The 27,285-nt window shown below is 37.3% G+C and overlaps 1 protein-coding gene across 13 annotated transcripts in view; it reads right to left on the minus strand.

Moving 5' to 3' along the window:
• TENM1 (teneurin transmembrane protein 1) overlaps nucleotides 1–27,285 on the minus strand; it is a 1,181,603-nt gene that overhangs the window by 209,337 nt on the left and 944,981 nt on the right. For all 13 annotated transcript variants that reach the window (XM_074324280.1, XM_074324286.1, XM_074324287.1 and 10 more), the window contains one exon: nucleotides 16,891–17,107. In XM_074324280.1, coding sequence (XP_074180381.1) covers nucleotides 16,891–17,107 — 217 coding nt within the window. The remainder of the gene's footprint in view (nucleotides 1–16,890; nucleotides 17,108–27,285) is intronic.

Here is a 27,285-nt window from a genome sequence, read left to right on the forward strand (position 1 = left end):
ACAATGTAAGCTAGTATAATTGTTGCTATTAGTGTTTTTGTATGTTGAGCCCTCAGACTAACATTCCTAGTTCTGACATAAATTAGTGGCTTTCTTCTTTCTAGTGAGCTGCCCATTTTATGAACTCTTTAAGTCATGGTTCTGAATGGCATGGAAATGGCATATCGGCACTTGCTTTGCCTTGTCTGATTCCCCCAGTCTCTTTGGGGGCGGTTTTTTAATCCCATTTGTTCTAATAGAGACATTTGAAAGTCACTGAGTTCTGGATTTTGAACCAATCTTGACAGATCTGGTCCTAGGTTCTAAGTCCAATGTAACAAGAAACGAAAATAAAACAATGTCTCAAGTTTTATACAGTAACATTTTGAAAATCTTTACAAAGCAATATTTGACAAGCTGGGTATAGATTAAGTATAAACAAATAGAAAATCTTGTGCAAACTATATAGGGATTGGAGTCAGAGGGGCTCAGAAGAGATTGTATGTTAGTGAGGCCAAACCATTTGTTTTAAAATCAGTTAAACATTGCTTCTTGAGACCTAAGTACTGATGGCTTTTTTTTTTGGGGGGGGGGGGGCGTGTTGGAGGGGTAATTATGAACTTGCCAAGGCTCTACCAGTTAACAAGGTGGCCTTTGCAGCAATAATGTCTACTACCTAGGTGGTCGCCGATTCCCTATTGACAAGGCAATTCTACACTCACTCATTTTATTTGTTCACATTAATCTAGACATGGCATCTTCCCACAGCTGTACTAGGCTCAATTATTTTTGTTTTTATTTTGTCAAGTCTAGTTGGCAATATTTTCTCATATTTTATGACAAACACAGACTTGTCTCTTTTCTTTGCTGCTCTTTTATTTTCTATACAGATTGTATTTATGAAGGATCCAGGCTGGCGAGTGGAAGTCTTATAAAAGTTGTCATTATTCTGTGCATTTCTCTTGTATTTCTCTCTTCCTTCATTCTGTATCTCATTCTGAGTAGACCTGTCTTTTGACTCTCCTGCTGTTTAATATTCCTCATATTTTATGAAGCACACAGATTTGTGTGATAATAACTCATAAAAGTCATTATTATTCAGGACATTGTTTACCTGTTCTCCTCATTCATTTCACTCTTTGTCATTCATAAATAATGCATAGACTTGTCTTTCAACTCCTTTATTTTTTTTATTCTTCATATTTTATGATCCACACCAACTTACAGCATATGATAAAGCCCCATAAAACTTATTACTCTATATTTATCAGCATTGAACTCTCTTTGTAATGTATTAGATTTTAAATGTTCTAAGATTCCCTGTATCTTGCTACATTTTCTCTCATTATTTACACACTCGATGTCATCCATTTTTCACAAGAATAACTCGTGGCTTCTTTTATTCTTGGATTACTAATACTTACTACAATCTTTGACAAACATCAGTCATCCTGTGTCAGTTTAAATTGTCTAACTTTCGGGACAGTATTAAAGTATTCTTTTTAAATTTGCAGTAATCTTGATTGGCACTGCATGCAGAAACCTAGGGAAATATTCTTCTCAGGCAAACTCTCCATTTCAAAGAGAAAGCTCGAGTTCACTTGCTTCCCCAGGTTACTCCAGCCCCAGATGGCCCTTAGGGAGCCTTAATATATATTCTTGGCAAGAAGGGTGTATTGTGCCACTTGTTCAGCTAAACTACCGTTTTTGAACTCCCAGCTTCTAAACTCATTTTTTTTCCATAATTATGGATGGTAGCTGTGTATCTGCTTTATTTTTCCTGATTTACACAGCCACTAAAATGTAATTTCTCCCCATTTATATAATCTGTTTGGATTATGCTGCTCATATCCAAGGCAGCTTATATAATTCATCTATTTCCTATGTTAGATCCTTGCTGAAGTACTGAGGTGTGTATGGTGGGGGTCTGCCTTTGGTAGTACCACATTCCTTGGTACTTTCCTTGGTGCTTTTCATCACTTCCGTTATGGTACCTTCCTGTTGCAGAGGCTCTGGATTCTTCAAATTGCCATCTAAATAAGGCAGCCATATTGGGATGTCCTTGGTCTGTCTTGGGGAAACATCTTGAGTTCTTAAACTTTTGGCCCTTCAAACGATCCTCAACATGAGTCTGAATTATTCAAGGACCTGACTTTTTTTCTAAAACTTTCTTCAGTTAAATAATATACAGAACTCTTCTGGACTTTTAAAACCAGATGATAGAAGCTACTGTCTGGGCTGTCATGAAGCTGGCCCTGCACATGTAAACAGCAGGTAAGTACCCAGTGTGACTGTCTTTTGTGTTGGTGTCTGTATGTACTCTAAATGATATTCCATCTTTGCCTGGGGCTTTCTCCTTCTTTGATTCAGACATGAATGGGATGCTTTGCTTTCTTGAATCTTTAAAAACAAGAACCTCTCCCTGCTGTTGTGGGTTATAGCAAGAAATCTTGAGCTTAGATGGACATGTCCAATGCGACTTTAAAAAAATGTATGGGGGGAAAAAGTCACCCCTCTCAAGTGTCTCTTTTCCTGTTCTCTGGAGGATACTAGCTACAGCCAAGCTGTCTACCTGCTGTCACTATGCTGAAGCAGCAATCCCAAAGGAATTGCATTTCCCTTTAACTAAATCCTCTCAGGGTTTGGAGCTTGGTTTGAAGAACAGGGCATCATGGGAAATGCAAGTCAAAATACACTTTACTGAGAGCCTTATTTAACTAACAAGCTGCTTTTTAGACAGTTCTGATGCAAAATATCTAATTCACTCCTTATTTTCTATTTTCATGGCATAGTCAATTTATCCCTAGCCTTCAATAAACTCTTGGTTCCCTTCTCTTCCCTTGTTTGCTTTTTTTTGTCTGTCTTTTCAAATTTCCAATATTCATTCAACACCTCAGGCAAAACATTAAGCTCAAGCACAAAAGTTGGTTTGTAAAACAAGGCTGAAAACTAAATTGCTGAAAGAAGATATAATTTACTGCATTGTGTTTCTGATTAAAATCTTTTGTAATGAAATGAGGCTTGGGGCTAGGAAAGTTAGAGCTATTTATTTGCTTTTGTTGCTAACCTGAGCATAAGCAAACTTTGAAGGGTAACATTCAAAACTGAGGACCTGGTCATAGGGATCCAGCATCAGATGGGCATGTTAGGTGGTTTTCTCCATAGGAACAGATCAAATGACAGCTCTGGTCAAGAATAGGACTGGGATAGGAGAGACCATGTGAATCCTCTGCTCACTAGTGTTGGAATCCTGCCCTGTAAATTCCTCTGTGAGTTGTCATTTGGCTCAAGTCTCCAAGGCACAGAAACCTGCTGCATATGAGGTACTGTTTAATGGTTCTCTTGACACCTCCAATGGACAGAAACCTGCTGCGTATGAAATGTGGTTTGATGGTTCTCCTGACATTGTCTCTTGAGGGCTTATTATATCCAGAGTTGTGCATTGTGTCATTTGGGTTAAAGCACTGCAGCTTCTGAGGGCCCTATTGGAATGCAAATACCTCTAAGTTGTTGGGACAAAAGGGCTTATGATGTCCTCTATCTCCTGCCAAAATGCAATGAATAAAGGATCTTCTCTTTACAGTGTAATTTTGGGACTGTGATGCTGGTTCTCAGTCCTTCCCCCCCCCCTTTTCTCTTGTACAGACCACTGGTTCTCAAACTTGATCATGTACCAGATCACTTGGAGGGCTTGATAAAACAGACTGCTGGGCCCCACCCCCAGAGTTTCTGAATTTTGAGAACCACTGCTTTAGGGAAAGCAAGACCAGTATATATCCAGCCAATTAATGTGTATGAACTGAGGAGGGAGGCGGGGGTGTAAGCCATATAAAGGCAGCATATCACCAAGTGGTTCACAATCTTAACATGAAATCTGTGAGGCATGGCTTTTTAAGTCTTCCATACAAACCTCTGGCAAACAGTTTATAAAACTAGTTTGGGGCATCATGTTGAAATTGTCATGACAATTGGATTACAAGATGAACTCCAGGGTCCCTTCAAATCCAGAGATTATAATAAAATGGAAAAATGTTTTAACCTGAGTTATCTGTCCTACACAAGATTCAATTTCTTCCCCACTCCTATTCTCATTATACAGTGTTATTGCACTTGTCATAGCTTCTCTTGCATGAGAGTTATATATCTGGGCTGGCTCAGTGGCTCAGGCGGTTGGAGCTCCATGTTTCTAACGCTGAAGGCTGCCGGATCAATTCCCACATGGGCCAGTGCCAGATGGCTCAGTTGGTTGGAGCTCGGGGCTCTCAACCACAAGGTTGCCGATTTGACTCCTCGACTTCCACAAGAGACGGTGGGCTGCGCCCCCTGCGACTAAGATTGAACACGGTACCTTGAGCTGAGCTGCAGCTGAGCTCCCGGATGGCTCAGTTGGTTGGAGCGCATCTCCTCAACCACAAGGTTGCCGGTTCGACTCTCGCAAGGAATGGTGAGCTGAGCTCTCTGTAACTAACTAATGGCAACTGGTCCTGGAGCTGAGCTGCACCCTCCACAACTAAGACTGAAAGGACAACAACTTGACTTGGAAAAAGTCCTGGAAGTACATACTGTTCCCCAATAAAAGTCCTGTTCACCTTCCCCCCAAAAATAAAAAGAATTGATTCTTAAAAAAAAAAAAAAGAGTTATATATCTGTATGTCCTCCCTATTAGGTAGTCATTCTAGGGCAAGGACTGTGATTTTCCTCTCTGCATCCTTTCCAATGGCTGGTGTACACAACACATGCTCAAGAAAGTTTCAGAAAATTTCAACTCAAATATTTTTATATGAAGTTGGGAGATACTTGCAACCTACCCTTATGGCACTGCTTCAAGAGTTTCAAAGACTACTTTGAGGTTCCTGTGTGATAGATGCCTTACAGTTTATTTATTAAATGGCAGCATTCTGACTTGTGCATTACAACTTTCTCATCATGAGAGTTTTTTTGTTGTTGTTGATAATTGACTACTTTAGGGAATTAAATAGTACCACTGTGAAAAGGAATGAATGAATAGTCCTCCTCAAATGCTTAATTTATGAACACTAACCTCATTATTCCTTTACATATTACCATATAATTACAATTTGGTATTTCATAATTTAAAACAATTAAGGGTTCTAACATTCAGATATTATGGGGGTTTCCACACAACAGATGCTGGTTTTTTGATATATGTTATCTAAGCTAGTACAGCACTGTGAAAGCATTTAATGTTATAGCATAAATCCGTACTCATGTTCTGAAAATGAGAATGCAGGGAATGTTCATATGCAAATCCAATAAAATCTCATTAGTTTTTACTTAAATAGAACAGGCTGATTTAGTCCTACTCAATTGGTCACTAGCCCAAATAAATAATACCTACCAAATGGATAACATTCAAAACAGCTGGGAGCATTACCCATCAGCATTCTAGGACTCTGGGAAAGGTGGTGCTATTGAAAATGCAGATAGCTTTTTAAGCAGAATTATTTTCCCCATGGCTAGTGATGTTTCAAGTAAAACAAAATGGGGGCACTCACCCTGAGGTAGGGTAGGTATTTTCCCATCTGCCCTGGTAATTGCTTGTCAAAAGTAGGCTTGCTTCGGATGCCTGAGATCTCCAAAGTAATGGGAAAAAGATCAAATGTTTTGAAGCAATAAGAAAACTGACGACACAGTCACATTTTCAGGACTGTGTAAGTGGCAGTTTGCTTCATTTAGACACATGTTTATTTTTGTCCAGAATTTGAATACTGAAATGTTTGTCTTGTAAGCCCTTGCAACTCTTGAATAGTCTCAAGTTTTTGTTTTTTGGTTTATTTTTGTTTTGTTTTTGCCTGTTTTACACATTACTCAAATGGTTAATCATTGTAATCAGCCTTATGGGGTTTTATTAACCTCATTATCCTTTCCTGTCACTTCTCTGTGAATCTGCCTGTGGGGACAGCCAGGAGTGCAGTTTCCAGGCTCTCGGCCTCACACAGACAGGTGCTGGCTCAGGTAGTAAATGGCCATCAACTGTGATTGCATGGCCATCAGCTGTAGCTAGTTGGCCGTCAGCTGTAACCAGTGAGCCATTGGCCATTAATATAACTGCTGTGGCTAGGCTAGCAGAAAAATGGGGGCTAGCAAGAAAATGGTGGTTGAGCCTGCAAGTGGTGCAGCGAGGATTGTGAACAGTGTGGCTCCTGCTTCCTGTGTCTCCAACCCAGCCACCAGCGAGAATATCGTGGTATGACTTCCCTATCTATGGCTCCGTGGGTGTTCCTTTTTGGCCTCACCGTGTCCTGCATTCTTATGTGGGGAGCAGGACCAGAGACCCCGCAGGACGCCCTCCACGACAAACGGCGCAGTGAGCAGGGTCCCCCGCACGACACTGGGTGTGGATGACTCTTCCCGTCAGGGAGGTAAAATGGTGGCTTTGCTCTATGGACACTAGTTCCAGCTCTGGCTTGCTAGTTATCACTGTTATGACTTTTCCTAAGAAACAGAATTGCTCGTGATTTCATTTGTTCCTTATGGAAAGTGAGAATAATAGTTCTTCCCTGTCCTATCCTCAATCACCTCACAAAGAGGTGATAAAATATATAAGCATATATTTGTATAAATATTTATTAAGCACTTATTCTGAGTCAGGTACTATGCCATGTTGTTTCCTTATGTTATTTCATTTAATATCGATATAACCCTGAGTAGGCACAACTATTAGACCTGTTTTTAAAATGAGGAAACAGATCCAGAGAGGTTAAAAAAATTTGCTCAAGACAACACAGCTAGTAAGTGAAGTGGTGGAGGGCTTTTTAACCAGATTCTAAAAGGCCTGAGCTATGTGCAGATCTTTCTTAAGATGTAGAAAATGTGGCTGCAAATGAAAAGAAAGTCCTTGCCTACAAAGATGGTGCTATCCAGAGGACATCATTAACCGTGGACATTTACCAACTGCTGAGCGCTTTCTATGTGCAGAGTGTGTAGTGGAGATAAGCTCCAACATGTCATTCTTTCTTTCTCCCCAAACGTGCATTAATTCTGCCCTCTCTATGGATACATTTAGATGACAGAACCAGCTAGAGACACTGCAAGCAAACAGTATGGCTAAAAAGCAGGTAATACGTGTTTCAGACTTTCACATTTCAATTCTAATCGAGCAGTAAGATAGATAAAGTGTTAGAAAATACCTGTTCATACTGAGATAAGCTGTAGATAGCTACTGGTATTACTAATCACAATTATTAAGCATCTGAGAACATCTGAGTTTCAAAATATCACAAATAATCAATTTAACAGCTTTTTGAAGATTTGTGCTCTGATTGCTTTTTATTGTTTGCCTAAGAGCATCTGCAAAAAAGTGGAAGTCACACGTTCTTTCTTTTTGGTACCTTTAGGTGTTGACTGCTGATTTCAGGAGATAGTCAGCACTATAAATCTTGGAAGTTTCAGCACTTTGCAATTTTTAAAATGTGTCTTGAACATGTGTTTCCTGAACTTTAGCATTAGACAAAATAGTCTGAAAATGAGGAGATCCCATGTTCACACATGTAACACCTTTCATGTAAACGAGGTCAAAGTGTTGTATTAGCAAGTAGAAACCATTTTACTTCCCACTTAGGATAACAAAAGCAGAAGCCATAAGCAAAGGAGGTTGCTCAGGAAAAGCAACATGGGAAGACAAATAATCACAAGGAACCATGGCAGAGCCAAGCTCCACTTGGATTCCTTTTCCGAATGTTGGCAGGTCATATGCAGTGCCTTCCTTTAGAAAGACACATGACCACAAAATAGGTTTGAGGATGCTGATACCTCAGAAAGTGCTTCCCCCGTGCTTAGTTTATTCAATTTATTCGTTATTTGTTGCATTGTGTGTTTATCAGCCCATAGTTGTGTACCTGGTATAATGTTTTTCATGTCTCATGCTGAACAATACACAAACATCTGCCATTAGCAAATAGATGGGGAGTTTCTTAACTAACAGATTAATGAAAAAGTTAAACACAAAGCAACAGATTCAAATTTCTACCTCAGAAAATTGCGAATGGTTATGTTATAGACCTGTGTTTTACCTGTACGTAGATGAAACTGGTAATTTTAAGAATGCTTGAATACTATAATAATGTTGTATTTCCTCATAAATATTCTAAAATATAAGCTTTTCTTACCTCTTCTTTTTCATAATTCCAAATCAGTAAGTAATTTCTATATATTTTATCTCTAATTGATGAAAATCTGCTATTTGATTTTTTCTTTTCTTTTCATGACTAATGGTCTAGGGCTGTTGCAGATTTCTCTTTCTAGAGGTTATTCAGTTTGTCTGAGGTATTCGACTTTTCTCAATGTGATCCTGGAGAAAAGGCACCCCATACATTTATGAGTAAAATCTAGTACACTAACCAGTATGTAATTCCTTGAAAGGTTTGTCTTACCTTTCCATTTCATACAATGCTGCAGTTTTAATTCAGTGGGCCCCTAAAATTCACTGCCAGGCTCCTGCTTGTGTGACAATCTATTGCATAAGTTTCCAGGTATCAGGAAACAGTCATGCCAAGATCATCTAACATACAGACGAATTCTATGAGGCCTATGCTCTAGTATCACTTCTCCGGAGAGGCTTCCCTGCACCACTCTGTCTAAAATAGTGACTCTCTGTCCCTACCTATTCTTTATCTCATTTGACAATACTACCTGACATTTGCCTTTTTTATTATTGTCAGTCTTCCTCACTAGACTATATAGGGAAGACACTTTGTCAGCTGTAGCCCAGAGCCTAGGGCAGTTCCTATTACTGAATGAATAAATGAGCCAAGTAAACATTGTAATATTCATTAATCTCAAGAGTGAAATGATTAATCTTCACCAATGTGGGTTATCTTGAAAGAAACTGTCAGATCTATTGTTATAAATGATGCCAAATCATCATCAATGGGAATTTTTTCATTGTGATAAATGGGAATTTTTAAATGATTGTTTTTCCCCCTGAATTCATCTGTTTAATAAAAATATTTTAAATTGTAGAAAAATTATTTATAAACCTAAATGTCAAGGGATGAAACTTCTTGTAAACAGTTAAGCTGCTCACTGTCCAAATAAGCTTTTTATTTTTCTGACAAGTCTTCAATAGTCTCTTGTATGTGTCAATTTTAGCAGCTCTTTATGCTCACCTGACTCAATTAGTTCCATCTCTGAGTTATTGCTGAAAACTTCCAGGTCAGTCTCACTTCTGTAATTGTTTAATGACTTTGTCTCATTTCCTAGAATACCTCTTGTCTTACATCCATTTATATTACCTGTCTGTCCTCATGAGAGCAGTGGAATTTGAGACCCCTTAGTTGATGAACTCCAAGATCCCTTAGAAATCTGATGTTCCATAATCCACAGAATTTATTACAATTTGTAATTAATTTAATTATATATTTACTTGATGTTTTAACTGCCTCTACCACTAGATATAAGGGGAATTCTGCAAATAAGGGAACTCTGCTTCTTTTGTTTACCTACATCCACATAGTTACTGGTACAGAGTGAGTGCTCAAGAAATCTTTGTTGAATAAATGAGTGAATATATAACCTCATCACTTTAAAATGAGTTGATATCAGGATATTATATTATATTAGGTATAGCAGAGGACTTTGGTATCTCTTCTAGAGGAAGCTAAAGTCCTCAGTTACTCTGGAAATACTAACATTTCAATAAAATACATATCTGTAAAAAAACAGTAATTAGTATCTGTATGGTATGGTTATTCTTAAGTCCTAGTCTATATTCAAGATCAGCAGCTTCTGTGGCAATGATCATCTTCCTGCAACCTTCCCCTAAACCTCAGTCTTGATTAAATAAGTCATTTTGCCATTCACAAGATTTAAAATAGTATAGATTTCCAGCTCAGCTAAGTGCAGAAAAGCATGTTTTATTAAACAAGTTGTGATAAGTAATTATGGTTGTTATCAGGTATCATGAATAATCAGGAGCATGAATCAAGATTTTATTATTGAGTGGGATGTAATAAAGGAAGGGGAGGGCTTGGGTAAGTAAAAAGTTTGCCAAGAATTCCATGCTCAAGGCTTTTGTAGTACCTCAATTTGTTTTGGGACACTTATCTTTGGTTTTCTCATGAGATGGAACCAGTTAATAGCAGTCTTCCCACTGACTTCCTGATATTGCTCTTTATTTTTTAATATTTTCTTGGTTCTTAGTTTTGATTATCTAGCCCACCGAAGGCAGAGAGGATTATTGATGCTTATATTAGGTTGGTGCAAAAGTAATTGCAGATTCAAAGCTTAAAAATAATTGCAAAAACTGCAATTACTTTTGCACCAACCTAATACAAAGTTATAAATGATGTCAATTATGGGCAGGCTCTGACAGTAGTGGAATGTCTCATAAATTAAAAAAAAAAAGAGGGTGGTGGTTATCTCAGTGGTTAGAGTGCAGTGCTCATAACACCAAGGTCACTGGTTTGATTCCCACATGGGCCAGTGAGCTGCATCCTCCACAACTAGACTGAAAACAAGGACTTGACTTGGAGCTGATGGGTCCTGAAAAAACACACTGTTCCCCAATGTTACCCAATTAAAAAAATGAAAAAAGAGTACTTCATTATTGTTATATAATCACTTCATCTTTTATGAATTTGTTCCTGCACTATTTGGAGAATAGTAATCTTAACTTTGGGCTGGTTCTACATTTGGGAATTGACTTATTTGAGGTCCTAATATTATCTATGTGTTCTAAATCACCAAAATGATTCTTTCATTACCAAATATGAAAAGAGCACTTCAGTATCACCATAGCTAAGCCACTCACTCATTCACTCATTTTTTAGCTACTTTCTGCCAGATACTGTTTTGGGATCTGGGGATATAGTGGTATGAGAGATTAAAGATGGCCACAAATTCTTTGATACTTTTCTCATCAAGAGGTGGGATTTATATTCCTTTCTTTTAATCTAGGCAAGCTCTGTGACTGCTTTGACTAATAGGATATAGCACATTGTTAAAACTTCTGGACACATGCCTTAAGAGACCTGCATCTTCCATTTGCTTCCATATTCTCTTGGAATACTACCTCTTGGAGCCCTGAGCCACCATATAAAAGCTCTGACAATCCCAAGGCTGGCTGACATGCCAATATGAAGCCCAAGGAGAGAGGCTGTATCTAGAGAGATTCCTAGTGGTTGTCCAACTGTTCCAGCCCCCTGCTATGTGAGTTATCCCAGCCGAGAACCCAAACATCATGGAGAAAAGACAAGCCATCCTGTCCATACCCTGTCTGGATTTCTTACCAACAGAATCATAAAATATAAAAATAAAAAAAAAATTGTTTTAATCCATTGTGTTTTAGAGTAGTTTGCTATACAGAGATAATCAAAACAAGGGGAACAAATCAGACTCGGTTCTTGTCCTCACAGAACTTAAGATTTAGCAATTAGAACAACTCAGAGCTAATATTGTACATCCCAGTGTGGAGAAAGAAACTGAAATACAGCATCTTAATAGACACTATGTAGAAGAAGCCTATTGTCTTATTAATCCTGTGTGTTTCGTAGCCTGTTTACAGGGCTGTTATGTGCTTAGTGCTGTATTAAGTTTGGTTCCAACTCTAGAACTTTTCAACTAAGTGTAGGCATTCCACCAGGAGTGGGCACAAGAGGCTGCCAAAATTGTACCCAGCAGCATTGCTGCAAATTTTCAGATCTTTAAATTGTTCTTAAAATGTGTCCTAAGTGATAAACATAGTAGTCAAATTCCTCTCAACATACACATCCTTCTCATAGAAAGTGAACATTTGCTTCTACTATGATGAGACCTGGATTATCTGATGTCATGATTGGTGGGATATAAGATACTATAGGTTAAAATCCACTGCCCTGGGGAGTTTATTAGTCCAAGGTATGAGGCAGGATGTACACCAACTTATTCATGAGGTATACACAAGTATCCTAGTAAACTAATGGTGGAAATATCATTCCATTAATGTGATTTCTAGTTCATGTTCACTCACTTTTTTCTCTCTTTTTAAACCAACATAGTAAAGGTTCAACAATTCAGTAAAAAGATAAGAATGGATTTTTAAAGACTCTCAGGGAAATAGATCAGAAAGAAAAAAACAACAAACAAACCCTTGAGGTCTTTCCAACGAATGCTATAGAAACTGTGCAGTCCATAGGTTACAAACTCAAATGTCATCAGGGGCAGGTATGACACTGAAAGTGAGGGAAGTGAGTCAGCTGTCAGAGAAATAGTGAGTGGTGAGCTAGAGAGGCATGTCACATCCCATCCAGAGGAGCAGCTGGCTCTCAGCTCCAGGGAACCTATGCCATGCCCATGGGCCCAGAGATGCCAAACTTTGTAAATTATCTAGATAAGGAAGACATTCCAATTTTTCTATTAGATCTCCTAATTTCTAAATGTTGGAGCAAACAAAATATATCTATGGGCTGATATTAAGCAATCTCTGACATAGATGCTTCACATAGATTGATGTGGAGATCAGCCTCTCATGGCTACAAAAAAGAAGAATGAGTGTGGCCAGACCTTGCTATCAGTGGTTGCACTAACCCTGGTAGAATTCTGTTTTTTAAATGCACTTCTCCATTAATGATGGTGAGTGAAATGTCTGGCTTTGCAAATTACTGCTATCATTTAGTTTAATGTGCTCTTGATTTTACATATTTATTAAAACCTTTTGCATTATTAATAGTGATTAAATGCTTAGACATTGAAGATCAATAATGCTTCTGTTCACCTATTTACATTATTAAAAAGTAATACATCAGATAGAGCATGTAGAATATGTGGTTTACTTTGTAGCCATGTTTGGAGGAGATTGAAAAAAAGAAAGAGAGTCGAGCTACAGGGTAAAATGTATTTAGGAAAAAACACTAACCTTGTTGGGCTCGCTAGAGACTCTACTGTGGGCAGATTGCGTGTTCACAGTGACATCACACCATCATGGGGCACTGAAGGTACACATTCCATGTGCTTCACATGCCAGTGCAGCAAACTCAGAACAAGAAAGGCTAGTCTCACTTGATACACAAGGATGAACAATTATTTAACCTGTATATGCCCTTGCAGCAGTTAGTTATCTGTACGCCACCATCTTAGCTCCAAAGGCTTCTGATGGTGGCAAGACTCAGCAGCAAGTCATCTGTGTGAGTCATGTTTTGCCATTAGGCAAATGAGCCCCTTGGCAATGCTCTCTTCATCTGCCTACCCAGCTATCTCTTAGTTGTGTGGCAAAAGCAAAAATACAGAGTGGTTTACCTGATTATGGCACATAAGTGTTCTAGATTTGTTTGAGGAGTCACGGATACATAAGGGCAATAAGTCTTTTCAAGGTCAGCTAGCCCAGCTTTCTAAGTGGCCAAAGTGGCTCAGCATAGTAATTTAGAGTCAGCTCTCAGTATTCGTCTGCTTGGGTTCAAATCCTGACTCTGACACTCATTGGTGGTAACCTTAGGCAAAAGACTTACCTGGTATGTCAGTTCCTGTTTTCTCACCTGAAATGTGGAGACAATAATAGTGTCTACCATATAGGGTTTTTGTAAGAATTAAATGAGGTAACACACAGAAAAACTTAGTACAAAACCTGAAACATAATAAGTGCTCAATAACAATTTACATGTAGCAAAATGAGCACTTTACCAGTCATTTAGTTGTGTTCTTCTACCAAGAGGAAGTTCATTAGCATGGGTATAAAGTTTGTAAATAATGTCATTGAAAAGTATTAACACGTTGTGTACGGCGGGGTTTAAATCCCTCATATCCCTCTGTTCCGGCAGGTTTTTAAAAGAAACTACTTTAAAATGCACTCTTCTCTTTAAAGCGTAAATGCTTCTATGCCATTTATTATTTTTCTATAAATAATAGATTCTACAAATAAATTATTCTATAAATTATTCTATAAATAATTATTCTACAAATAATTTAATAAAATATGCAAAGTAAAAAGAGTCAACAGTAAAAACAAGAATTCTCGTTATCCGTCCTTAACGCATGGCTCAGAAAAAAATGAAGATTCTCGTGATCCGTACGCAACATGTTAAATTGACCTAGAGTTTTAAACATCACTTGGTTTCTAAGATTCTTGTACTGACCCAGATGCCATTTATTTAGTATAAGTTAGATCCAAGTCATTAGGCTTTTTTAAGGACAAGATGAAATGGGGCAGTTGTGGTAAAGGTTACAAGAGCTGCTACAATCCAAACTTGCTGGCTGTGTAGTATTGGGAAAGTTACTTAATCTTTCTGAACCCTCAGTTTCCTCGTATATAAAATGCACCAATACAAATACCTATGTCACAGAAATATTGTGAGGTTAAAATAATGCATGTTTGAGTGATTTGAAACAGATGTAAAAGCTGTGACTATTAATATGTATATATATATATATATATATATATACATATATATATATATATATGTATATATATATGATCAGAGTTGGAATACACACACACACACACACACACACACACACACACATATACATATGATTAGAGATACCCAGAGTACTACTGCATGTGTTGATTTTTAGAGGACATGTAGTTTGATTGCTTGTCCTCAACTATGGTATTTGCCTCAGAAAAGGCCTGCACCTTTTCTGACAGACTAGATATGTCTGTAATAACTGAGTCCACTGACTGGATGGAGGAGACCTGTCATTCTGAATTGAAATGTGACTTGCAGAGCCAAATGATAACTTGGAATATTTTACAAAGGAACAAGGAAAACTCAGTCAAACAAGGAGGAGGAGAAAGGCATTAACCACCACAAGTAATAGGTTTGTTCACTCTGTGAGTGGCTTGCAAGCACTGCTGAAGCATGAAGCTGAACCACAGGGGTTGAAGTTTCTTCATGCTTTTCTAAGTTTATTGCTCAAAAGCCCCACTCTCATACATATGATTAGAGATACATGACAAGTCACAATGACTTGTCCCCATGTCTCTCTCAAGTCCTGACTTTCTCCCTTTACTTGAGTTCAGTGAGTCTTTTAATATAGCTCTATGTCATGGTTGTTATTTCTTTCACTGTGTTTTCTTTTCAGACTGACTTCTCCGTAAGCATGGAGAAAACTACATAGTTGATGACTTACCACTACCTTAAACAGGAAAATGGGAATAATGGCTGGGGTTCTTTTTGTTCCTTTTGTTCCTCTGGTGTAAAATAAATAACTTTTCACCCTCTAAATAATTACTTTGACTGTAGCCCATTTGAAAGTTACCCCAGAGTTATTGAGCTGGGAGAAACGCTTCAAAATGGGAATGACTTGAGTCTCTTGGAAGAAGGCAAGCTTTGACTAGATCCCCTGGCAGAAAAGGCCTTTATTATGATGCATTGACATTTGGGTTTTGGGTTCTGTCAGAGACTTAAAAGGTTAAAATTGCACAATAACAAAAATAATGAGAAAGTTTTTACTTTCAATAACAGTTCTAGTATACAATCTGTGAGATGGACACTGAGTGTTTTAAATTTCCATGAGCATCCTTGCACCCACCACCCACCCTTTTCTTCTGGGTGTAGGTCAAGATTGAGTTGTAATCTTCTTAGACTCTCACTGATATCAATATAAACTCTTGACTGAGTTTTACTTGGGAACCAATAACACATACTGGGAAGCAACTGAGTGGGTGGGATGTAGACAGAAGCCCCTGAAGAAATAGTTTCCATGTTTATTTTTTAAACTACTGTTTGCAATAATCTAGAACTTAGTGAAATATCAGTTTGTAGAATAAACAAAGGAGGACTTATTTAAGAGACCAGAAATATTGACTTCAGTGACTTACTTATATCTAGATAGTGCTAATTAGTAAAATATGTCATTGCTGAAGATGAAGCAGAGAATAACAATGAGCAAATTCATGTTATTACACTTCAAATAAGTAAGCAATTTTTAAAAGTTTCTTCACCTAACAGGTTGGACTTTGGTCTTAGGTCTTTAGTGGTAATTCATGCACTTGAGCGTTCCTAAAAGACAGATTTTCACAAGTCTTGCTTTTCATGTTAGGAAGTCCAATTCACCCAACTCTTTCATATGGAAAAAAGTTACATCATGGAATAAAACTTTAAAATTTAGCTTTTGAAGGGCAAGCATAACAGAATTGATAAAACCTAAACTGACTAAATGTGTTCTCACAATATAAGCTGGCATAAAAAATAAACAAAGTTCTCTATTATCACAATGGCAACAAGAATGTACGAGGTTTTTAGCTAAAAAGTTTACTATAAAAAAATATATAAAAAAATGTATTGTTTTTATAGAATAAATTTATTGGAATGTGTACTGGGAGTAAGATTTGAGGTTGTAAACAACTAAGTGTAATTTACTTCATATATGCAATGCGAGTTATTAATGTAATTCATACATTTAAGCAAAATTTGTTAGTATCAAAAAATTAGTTAGAAGCAAAACTAATATTGAAGAACATTTGATCATTGATGTAGAGACAGACTTATTTTGTGTATTTTGCCATTTTGTTGTTGTATAAATGTTCTTTACAGGTAAATTCTCTTATTAGAGTAAATATACTCTAACACATATAAGTTAAATTAACCTTTTTGTTCTTAAAATAAATGACTCTAGTTACTTTGAAAAAAAAATTAGGTTTTGAAATTCAAGAAGTTTTCAAGGGATCAATCCAGAAGCTAAACAATAAACTTGCAAATTATACTTTCATCCTGTTTTTGTCATTGAAAGACCCATCTATACTACAAAAAATACATATCATATGTGTGTGTGTTTGATGATATAGAATCTCTAGAAATGAGTTTTCTTCCTTAACTAATCAGTAAGTTCTTGGGCATTCAAGATAATCCTAAAACAGAAATCGATATGGATTGTGTGGAATGGGAAGTAACCTGATCTTTAGAAGATATCCTCCTTTAACAGTTAAGGAAAAATATGAGCACTGTTCATTAAACAATAAAATAGATACATATATACCTGCTGTCAAACGAGATCTCTGGAGGAATGACATGAGTACTGTCCTTGCCAATTAGGAATTTGATTCGATCATAGAAGAGTCTCGAAGTGTGCTGAGAGAAGAGGGGTTGGCTTTGCTGAATTAGGTCAAGAGGATCTGGTGAGCCCTGACAGAGAGGACTTACGTAACAGTTGCTTTGTTGACAACAATCAGGGTCCACACAGTCAGTCAAACCATCTGAAAAAAAAAGTGTTGAAATTTAGCTTCAAAAGAAGCAACCATTTAAAATAGGCACAAATGAAGAAAAATCTAGAATATAGCCAAAGATAATTGTCTATATTTGAGTTCAGAATCTATTAAATTCATATTTTTCATAAATTGTCACTCACTCTGAGTTTATATGGCACATCAGTAAAATTCTAACTATTTTGCTTACGAATCTTTCTTGAATTCTCTAGCATTTGTAGGCTGTATTACACTGTTTAGCATTTAGGTAGAGTATTCTGTTAGCTATCAGTCTTTAGAAGTTTCCTTTTTCCTCAGCAAGATTATCCTCCACAATAGAAACTTTTTCTTATAATTATTTTGAATTTCTCACACCATGTACATATATGAGCACACAACAAATGCTTGCCAACCTGAATTTGCTTACTTTTTAAAACATTCTTTTAGTATACTTGTCTACTGATAATTCTCAAAATAGATATTTGTGTCTCATGGTGACAAAGTGTCTAAAGTAGGTCAGTGATTTTCAAATGTGTAGTCAATTACCTGGGAAGCTTGTTAAAGATGCATATACTTGGGCCCCGCCTACTGAATCAGAATTTCTTCAGAGCTCAGGATTATACATATTTACCCTGAGTGATTCTGAAGCACTCTAAAGTTTCTAAAGAACCACTTTCTAAAGAATTTGTTTCTAAAAAGCTTCTAAAGAACCACTTTCTTCACCATATATTTGATCCCCTTTACCCTCATCTACATGGTGATGGAAGGAGAACTGACTCTGGGTGGTGAACACACAATGTGATTTATAGAGGATATAATACAGAATTGCATACCTGAAATTTATGTAACTTTACTAACACTTGTCACCCCAATAAACTTTAATTTAAAAAAAGAACCACTTTCTAAAGAATTTGTAGAAGCAACTAGAGCTTACTTGTTTCTAACAGCAGTGACGAGGTGTGATCAAACCATATGGTGAATGCTTAAATTAAAAAGAAAACTTATTACAGTAAAAGACACAGTGCCATTAATCCCCCTCAAAATAACCCCTACCCCCGCTTCTAACACACTTATCCCATTGTTCTTGCCACTTTCTGAGGCAGTTCTGGAAGACCTCTTTCGTGAGTGTCTTTAGTTGCGCTGTCTCGATGTTTTGAATAATTTTGACTTTGGGGAAGAGCCAAAAGTCGCACAGTGTCAGATCCGGTGAATAAGGTGGATGAGAACATACTGTAATGTTTTTATTTGACAGAAATTGCTGTATACTAGAAGCGATGTGTGACAGGGAGCATGGTCATAATGGAGGATGATTTACAGCACACTTTAAAACACACCTTCTCTGAACCGTAGCTCAAACCCAACTGACTGCACCGAACAAGTTGAAACTTGTCACACACTGTTACTAAGGTTCAATGTGCTGCTTCCTATATTGAAGATCCCTGCCTTTCCAGTGGATGGCACTGGGCAGCAGCATTCACCATATTTTGTGATCACAACAGAAAGGCTCTGTGTCACACAGCACTTCTGGTATACAGCAATTTCTGTCAAATAAAAATATTACGGTGTGTTCTTATCCACCTTATTCGCCAGATCTGGCACCATGTAACTTCTGGTTCTTCCCCAAAGTCAAAATGACCATGAAAGGAAAATGTTTTGAACCAATTCAGGACACGGAGGCAGCCATGACATTGCAACTAAAGACATTCACTAAAGAGGACTTACAGAACTGCTTTAGGAAGTGGCAAAAACAATGGGATAAGTGTGTTCAAAGTGAGGGGGAGAATTTTGATGGAGATTAATGGCAATTGTCTTTTACTACAATAATTACTTTTTAATTTAAACATTCACCATATTTTGTGATCACACCTTGTATGTATTTGATGCAAATATTAATAAACCTCAGGTATATGAGTGTGATGAGTCACACTAATTCATTTCCTAGGCCTTCACCATTTACTCTAGATTTCTTAATCCAGTTATACCAAGAAAAAAATTACATAAAGCCTTCATTCTTTGGTAGAGGAGTGGTGTGAGGCACAGGGGTGACTGGAGGAGAGGAGACCATTGAGAATCTAATAGGTGTCAAACACTGTATTAGGTGCTTGGGGAAGTAAAAGAGTTTTATTTGTTGTTGTTGTTGTTTGTTTTTAAGCAGCTTCTTCCTTCTTATTTTATTAGTTAAATTTATTTTAAATGTAGGTATAGTTTCTTTTTATTAGTCTCAGAAGTACAAGACAACATAATTATTAGACATTTACACACTTCACAAAGTGATAACCCAACAAGTCTACTACCCATCTGATACCATACATAGCTATTACAATACCATTGACTATACGCCCTATGCTGTACTTTATATCCCATGACTATGTGTATGTATATATGTATACATTAAAATTACGCTGATGGTAGCCATTTTGAGTACCTCATGTAATTGCAGGAGTCAAATGTGACTTGTATTCATCTTTTGTTATCAGTACATATTGAGTATTACAATTTTAATACAGTTTTTTCCTTTCTTAAAATGTGTATACATTTTTTTGGCACCCTCTGTATATATACCTATGTATAACTTTTTTTAAAGTTATAGTTGACATTCAATATTATTTTATATTAGTTTCAGGTGTACAATGCAGTAGTTAGGCATTTATATAATTTATGAAGTGATCCCCCCCAATAAGACTTGTACCTGTCTGACACCATATATAGTTTTTACAACATTATTGACTATATTCCTCATGCTGTATTTCACACCCTCATGACTATTTTCGTGACTATCAATTTGTACTTTCTAATCCCTTCACCCTTGTCACCCATCCTCCAACCCCTTCCCATCTAGCAACCATCAGTTTGTTCTCTGTATCTATGAGTGCATTTCTGTTTTGTTTGTTCATTTATTCTGTTCTTTAGATTCCACATATAAGTGAGATCATATGGTATTTGTCTTTCTCAGTCTGACTTAATTCACTTAGCATAATATCCTCTAGGTCTAATCCATGTTGCTGCAAATGGTAAGATTTCATTCTTTTTTATACCAGAGTAATACTCCATTGTATAATTGTGCCACAATTTCTTTACCCAATTGTCTATTAATGGGCATTTTAGTTGCTTCCATATCTTGGCTATTGTGAATAGCTCTGCAGTAAATATAGGGGGCATATATTTTTTCGAATTAATGTTTTGGATTTCTTTGGATGAATACCCAGGAGTGGAATTGCTGGGTCATGAGGTAATTCTGTTTTTAAATTTTTGGGGAACTGTCACACTGTCTTCCACAGTGGCTATACCAACTTACAGTCCTACCAACAGTGCATGAGGTTTCCCTTTCCTTCACATCCTCACCAACACTTATTGTTTGTTGATTTATTGATGATGGCCATTATGACAGGAGTGAGATAGTATCTCACTGTGGTTTTTATTTGCATTTCTCTGATGATTAGTGACATTGAGCATCTTTTCATAAGTCTATTGGCCATCTGTATGTCCTCTTTGGAGAAATGTCTCTTAAGGTCCTCTACCCATTTTTTAATTGGATTGTTTGTTTTTTGGTGTTGAGTTGTATGAGTTTTTAAAAAATAAATTTTGGATATTAACCCCTTATCAGATGTATCATTGGCAAATATCTTCTCCCATTCAGTAAGATGTCTTATCGTTTTGTTTATGGTTACCTTTGCTGTGAAAATACTTTTAGTTTGATGTAGTCTCATTTGTTTATTCTTTCTCTTATTTCCCTTGCCCAAAGAGATATATCAGTAAAAATATTACTAAGGATAGTATCTGAGGGCTTACTTCTTATGTTTTCTTCCAGGAGTTTTATGGTTTCAAGTGATTCATTTAAGTCTTAAATCCATTTTGAGTTTATTTATATATATGGCATAAGAAGGTGGTCCAATGTAATTTTTTTGCATGTATTTGCCCAGTTTTTCCAACACCATTTATTGAATAGACTGTCTTTACCCCAGTGTAAATTCTTGCTTCCTTTATCATGGATTAAATGACAATATAGGTGTGGATTTATTTCTGGGCTCGCTATTCTCTTCCATTGAAGTATGTGTTGGCTTTTATGTCAAAACCATGGTGTTTTGATTACTATATCCTTGTAGTATAATTTGGTGTCAGGTAGCGTGATACCGCCAACTTTGTTCTCTCTCAAGATTGCCATGGCTATTTGAGGTCTTTTATGGTTCCATATAAATTTTAGGATTATTTGTTCTAGTTCTGTGAAAAATGCCATTGGTATTTTGATAGGGATTGCATTGAATCTATATATTGCTTTGGGTAGTATGGACATTTTAACTATATTAATTCTTCCTATCCATGAGCATGGTGTATGTTGCCATTTATTTGTATCAACTTCAATTTCTGTCATCAACGTCTTACAGTTTTCAGAGTACAGGTCTTTTACTTCTTTGGTTGAATTTGTTCCTAGGTATTTTATTCTTCATGATGCAGTTGTAAATGGAATTGTTTTCTTAATTTCTCTTTCTGATAGTTTAACATTGGTGTATAAAGATGCAACTGATTTCTGAATATTAATTTTGTATCCTGCTATTTTACTGAATTCATTTATCAGTCCTAATTGTTTTTTGGTTGAATCTTTTGAGTTCTCTCTATATACTGCCATGTCATCTGCAAATAATGATAATTTTACTTCTTCCTTTCCCATTTGGATGCCTTATTTCTTTTTCCTGTCTGATTGCTGTGACTAGAACTTCCCACTACTGTGTTGAATAAAAGTGGTGAAAGTGGACAACCTTTTCTTGTTCCTGATCTAAAGGGGAATGCTTTTAGCTTTTCCCCATTAAGTCTGATATTAGCTGTGGGTTTGTCATATATGGCCTTATTATGTTGAGATATGTTCCCTCTATCCAACTTTACTGAGAGTTTTTTAATCACATATGGGTGCTGGATTTTGTTAAATGCTTTTTCTGCATATATCGATATGACCACATGATTTTTATTTTTTATTTTGTTTATGTGGTGTGTTACATTAATTGATTTGCGGATAATGAAACAACCTTGCATATCAGGAATGAATCCCTCTTCATCATGGTGTCTGATGTTTTTAATGCATTGCTGAATTAGATTTGCTAATATTTTGTTCAGGATTTTTGTATCTATATTTATCAGGGATATCAGACTATAGTTTTGTTTTTTGTAATGTCTTTGTCTGGCTTTGGAATCAGGATAATGGTGGCTTTGTAAAATGAGCTTGGGAGCCTTCTCTCCTCTTGAATTTTTTAGAATAGTTTGAGAAGAATAGGTGCTAATGCCTTTTGAATATTTGGTGAAATTCACCTGTGAAGCCATCTGGTCCAGGACTTTTGTTTGTTGGGAGCTTGTTGATTACTGATTCAATTTCATTAGTAGAAATTGGTCAGTTCAGATTTTCTGTTTCTTCTCGATTCAGCCTTGAAAGATTGTATGCTTCTAGACATTTATCCATTTATTTCAGATTGTCCAATTTGTTAGCATATAGTTGTTCATAGTATTTTCTAATTTTTTTTCTGTATTTCTGTGGTATCTGTTGTTACTTCTCCTCTTTACATTCTGATTTTATTAATTTGGTTCTACTCTCTCTCTTTTATTTAATGAGTCTGGTTAAAAGTTTGTCTATTTTGCTTATCTTTTCAAAAAAACAGTTCTTGGTTTCATTGATCTTTTGTTGTTGTTTTTCAGCCTCTATTTGGTTTATTTTTGTTTACTATTTCTTTTCTTTTACTCATTTTGGGCTTTGCTTGCTGTACTTTTTCCAGATCGCTTAGGTGTAAAGTTAGACCATTTATTTGAGATTTTTCTTGTTTCTTTAGGTAGGCCTGGATTGCTATGAATTTCCCTCTTAGGATGGCTTTCTCTGTATCCCATAGATTTTGGGTCATTGTGTTTTCATTTTTGTTTATCGCAAGGTATCTTTTGATTTCTTCCTTGATCTCATTGTTGACCCATTCATTATTTAGTAGCAAGTTATTTAACCTATATATGTTTGTGTGTTTTTCAGATTATTTCTTGCCATTGATTTCTAGTTTCATACCATTGTAATGAGAGAAGACACTTGATATGATTTCAATCTTGTTAATTTTTTTGAGACTTGTTTTGTGGCCTAACATGTGGTCTATCTTGGAAAATGTTCCATGTGCACTTGAGAAGAATGTATATTCTGGTGCTTTGGGGTGAAATGCTCTAAAAATATGGTCTAGTGTGTCATTTAAGGCCACTTTTTCTGTGCTGATTTTCTGTCTGGAAGATTTGTCTACTGGTTTCAGTGGGGTGTTAAAGTTCCTTACTATGACTGTGTTACTATTGATTTCTGCCTTTATGTCAGTCAATATTTATTTTATATATTTAGGTACTCCTATGCTAGTTTACCTCCATGGGCTCCTGTTCCTGTGTGTCTACCCTTTGGGTGTACCACTTGTGGGGCTAACCAGGTATTGCTCTGGTGTGGTCTAAAGCCAGACTCAGGGTGTGTTGTCTCTGTTGTCTCTTGGGAGGGGCTCCTGTTCAGGTCAATTTCAGCCTTGCCTGTGACTAGCTCAGGGCTATCCAGTAGGAGTTTCGCAGCTCTATGTGGTTGGTTGCTGCCTGTGCTGGACCTAGAGGCACGTGGAGGTGGCCTTCTTATGAATCAAGACTGACTGTCACCAGTATTGGACCTGAGGTAGCTTAGCAAAAGGCTCAGGGCCCCCTATTGCCTATTGGTCCAGGACTTTTGCCACCTGTCAGCTGCACGTAAGTCTCAGCTGTTGAAAGAGCTTCCTTAGGTGTGTGAGCCAGGCTGATTGACCTGGTTTCAAGAGTACCTTTGTGAATGCAGCCCTAGGGGTTTGGGGTGGGGTTCCGGGGCATTATAGGGTGTGGGCAGTGGTTTGTACCAAGTTAATGTAGTTTTGGTTCTTATACCAGTGCCAGTCTCGTGACCCCTTCGCAAACAATGCCCTGAGAACCCTGTGGCCAGCCACTGCTTGCCTCAGGCTGGCAGATCTCCAAGAGTAGCCCAAGAGAGGCTGTCATGAAGGTTGTGGCTCACTGCTCACCACCAAAAGCTTTCTGGGCTGCCGCAGGCCGTCTGCTGCTGTAAAAGGCTTCTGCAGCTTATGGGGTGGGGTTGGCTACTCAGTAGCAAAAAGTGCCCCCAGTGATGTAGTACTAGCTGTGTGGAGCCAGGGACCCAGTGCATCACCAAGGTGATGCACATGCGTGGATTTTACCAGACTAATACTGTCTCAGATTTGGCCCTTTGGGGTAGGGTTCAACATAGAAAAGTTGGTGTCCTCCTGTAGGATACACGTGAGGCAGGCTCCACACAGGGACAATGGCTCATCCCTCCAGTTCTTGCCTCAAAACCACACAACTTAGTCTTTTCCTGTATGTCTCTGGCTCCTCTCGAGTTGCTGTCCCTCCAGCGGAGACCAGGTGAGTGTTTGCAAGTGAGTGGGTCTATGTGCAGTCCTTTTAAGAGGGCATCTGTGTTTCCAGCCACCTTTAGTCTTGCCAGGATGGACAGAGTCCTCGCTAATTTTTACTGCCAGGTGTTGTGGAAACTCCTCAACCCAGCATAGGACCCATGGGCTTGGGACCCTGGTGTGCAGCCGTGACCTCTCCCTCTTTTGGGGGGAATCTCTGCCAAGGAGATGTCCCTCCTGGTGTTCAACCACTATCTGTGGGTTTGGGGTCACCCTGTTTCACATCTCCACCCCTCCTACCATCTGGACCTGGCCTCTTTTTAAGATCCTTAGATATGGGTTCTGTTCAGCCAGTCTTCAGGTGATTCTTGAGATTGATTGTTCTATAATTTATTTGTAATTTTGGTGTTATCCTGGGAGGCAGTAGGCATAGTGTTTACCTAATCAGCCATCTTGGATCTTTTGGTAAAGAGTTTTATAAAAAGATCCTTTTCCTGTTTTCTGGAGCTCGGAGCTTAGTAGGAGAAATACGTGTCTAAAACAGCTGACTCTTATCCTAGTTAAAAGTGCCGAAAGTGTTGTAAGAGAGTTACATACAAAGAGAAAGTGTTAGAGTGATTGAACATTATGGACACTGCATTCCACATCCAGTTAGTGAAAAAAAAAATCCTTCCAAGGTCCTTAAAGCAGACAAGTGGCTCTAATTTAGATGTTTAACAAGGATAAATATAAAGATGCTAATCTTTTTGGCTGCAGTGGAATAGGAAGGTTCAGAGAGAGCACCGGTTCCTTAAGGCTGATGATGAAAGTTACTGGCACTGGTTTCGCACAGCTCCTGTGCTAGTTCTCTCTCCCTTACATGGCTGCTCCCACAGAGCTGGAGGGGAATGTACCACAGCTGAGGGCAATGAAAGCCAGGAACACCAAGAGAGTAGGAGTTTGGAACAGTCACCTTAAGGCACCCAGGAAATATTTTTCCCCACATGAGGTCCTTTCAAATTCCCTGTACTGCAGACACTACTTTGATTTAAAATGCAATTCGCTATATGGTGATGGAAGGAGAACTGACTCTGGGTGATGAACACACAATGGGATTTATAGATGATGTAATACAGAATTGTACACCTGAAATCTGTGTAATTTTACTAACAATTGTCACCCCAATAAATTTAATAAAATTAAAAAAAATAAAAATAAAATGCAATTCGCTTCTTTCTAGCCTTCCTGTTTGCTCAGTGTATTTTTGCCCTGATTTCTACTTTTCTGCATACATATTTCTTTTTCACTGATGATTACTGTGTATTTGTTTCAATAAGAAGTCCCCTTCTGCTCCCCTTTCTCCTCTCATTCAGCAAACTATATTAACAGATTTTCTATAGATTTTAGATATCACTACCACCTCTTTCACTAATCCATTATTCTCAGCCTCCTATTAGCACATTACCTATTAACACTGCTAATTAAACATATGGATGCACTGAAAAACTGGCAAAAATATCAGGCTGATTAAAAGCGTTCTTTGATATTTGGAATTGGAGCACAATATACTGAACAATGAATACTGATTTTCAAATGGGCAGTCACCTTTACGTTTCAATCAGTAACAAATGCATTAGTAAAACCAGATTGGGCATTCACAGGTTTCAGCCTGTCAACCACACAATTCTTATTTTTGAAAAGAAATATATTTGAAATAAACAGTAATGCCCAAACGATCTTCAAAACTGGATTCTAAAGCTAAACACAGAGCCAACTGAAAATTGGGACTCATATTCTCATCTAATTATGTGCTATAAATTCCAAGCTAATGTTTCATATTCAATAATTATTTATTATTCAGGGCCAACCCTCTAAGACCTCTGTTTTCTGAGAGAACAGTGAGACTTCTGTTGAATGTAGGAAGGCAGACAAGCAGACCAATAATGGCATGCAACTCCCAAATTAGTATAGGCAACCCCAGTACATGGGCAAAGATCTATCTACCAAGTATCACAGTGGATAACACCCCATACAGAATGTCTAGACTGTTACAGAGAAGTGCAAATGACAGTCACACTGCATGTGTGGGTTTCTTTTTTTAGCTATTAACAGTTCTTTTATTGTTCTGAATTACAACAATTGGAACCCTCCTGACAGCCAGGCTCAGGGTATCAGATATGGGCATATCAAATATTAACTTATGTTACTTTTAGGGCTTGTTCCCTTTAAAGGAATAAAAATAAAAGCTAGCAGAAAAAGAGGAAGGTTAAATTGTCTTGAAGGACTGAACATGGTATTCATTGATCCTAGCTTTGCCAACCAGTTAGAGACTATGCCAGTTGGCTCAATTGGGGTTAATGAAGATCAAGAATACTGGTTTCTTCTGTACATGATCAAGTCATTCACTATGAACCTTTTATTTACTAGATGTATACCCTATCCTTGGTTGAAAGAAGGATTGGACAAGGAAATATACATGATATATAGAAAAAACATGTTTTCCTAATTCTTAAAATGAATCTTAAAATATACATCCTTTCAGAAACAGCACCCATTGGTGAACACACAATGGGATTTATACATGATGTAATACAGAATTGTACACCTGAAATCTATGTAATTTTACTAACAATTGTCACCCCAATAAATTAAAAACAAGAAACAGCACCCATATTATCACCTTGATAAAAATGGACAGCAAGTTCATGGTAGGGTATCCAAAAGGATTTGGAAACATGTACAGATTAATTAATATTTGCCAGGTACGACATTAAGTATAATACTTCCACGTGTATTATTTCAACTAAT

The sequence above is a fragment of the Rhinolophus sinicus genome, chromosome X (assembly GCF_036562045.2).
Source record: "Rhinolophus sinicus isolate RSC01 chromosome X, ASM3656204v1, whole genome shotgun sequence".
Classification (NCBI taxonomy): domain Eukaryota; kingdom Metazoa; phylum Chordata; class Mammalia; order Chiroptera; family Rhinolophidae; genus Rhinolophus; species Rhinolophus sinicus.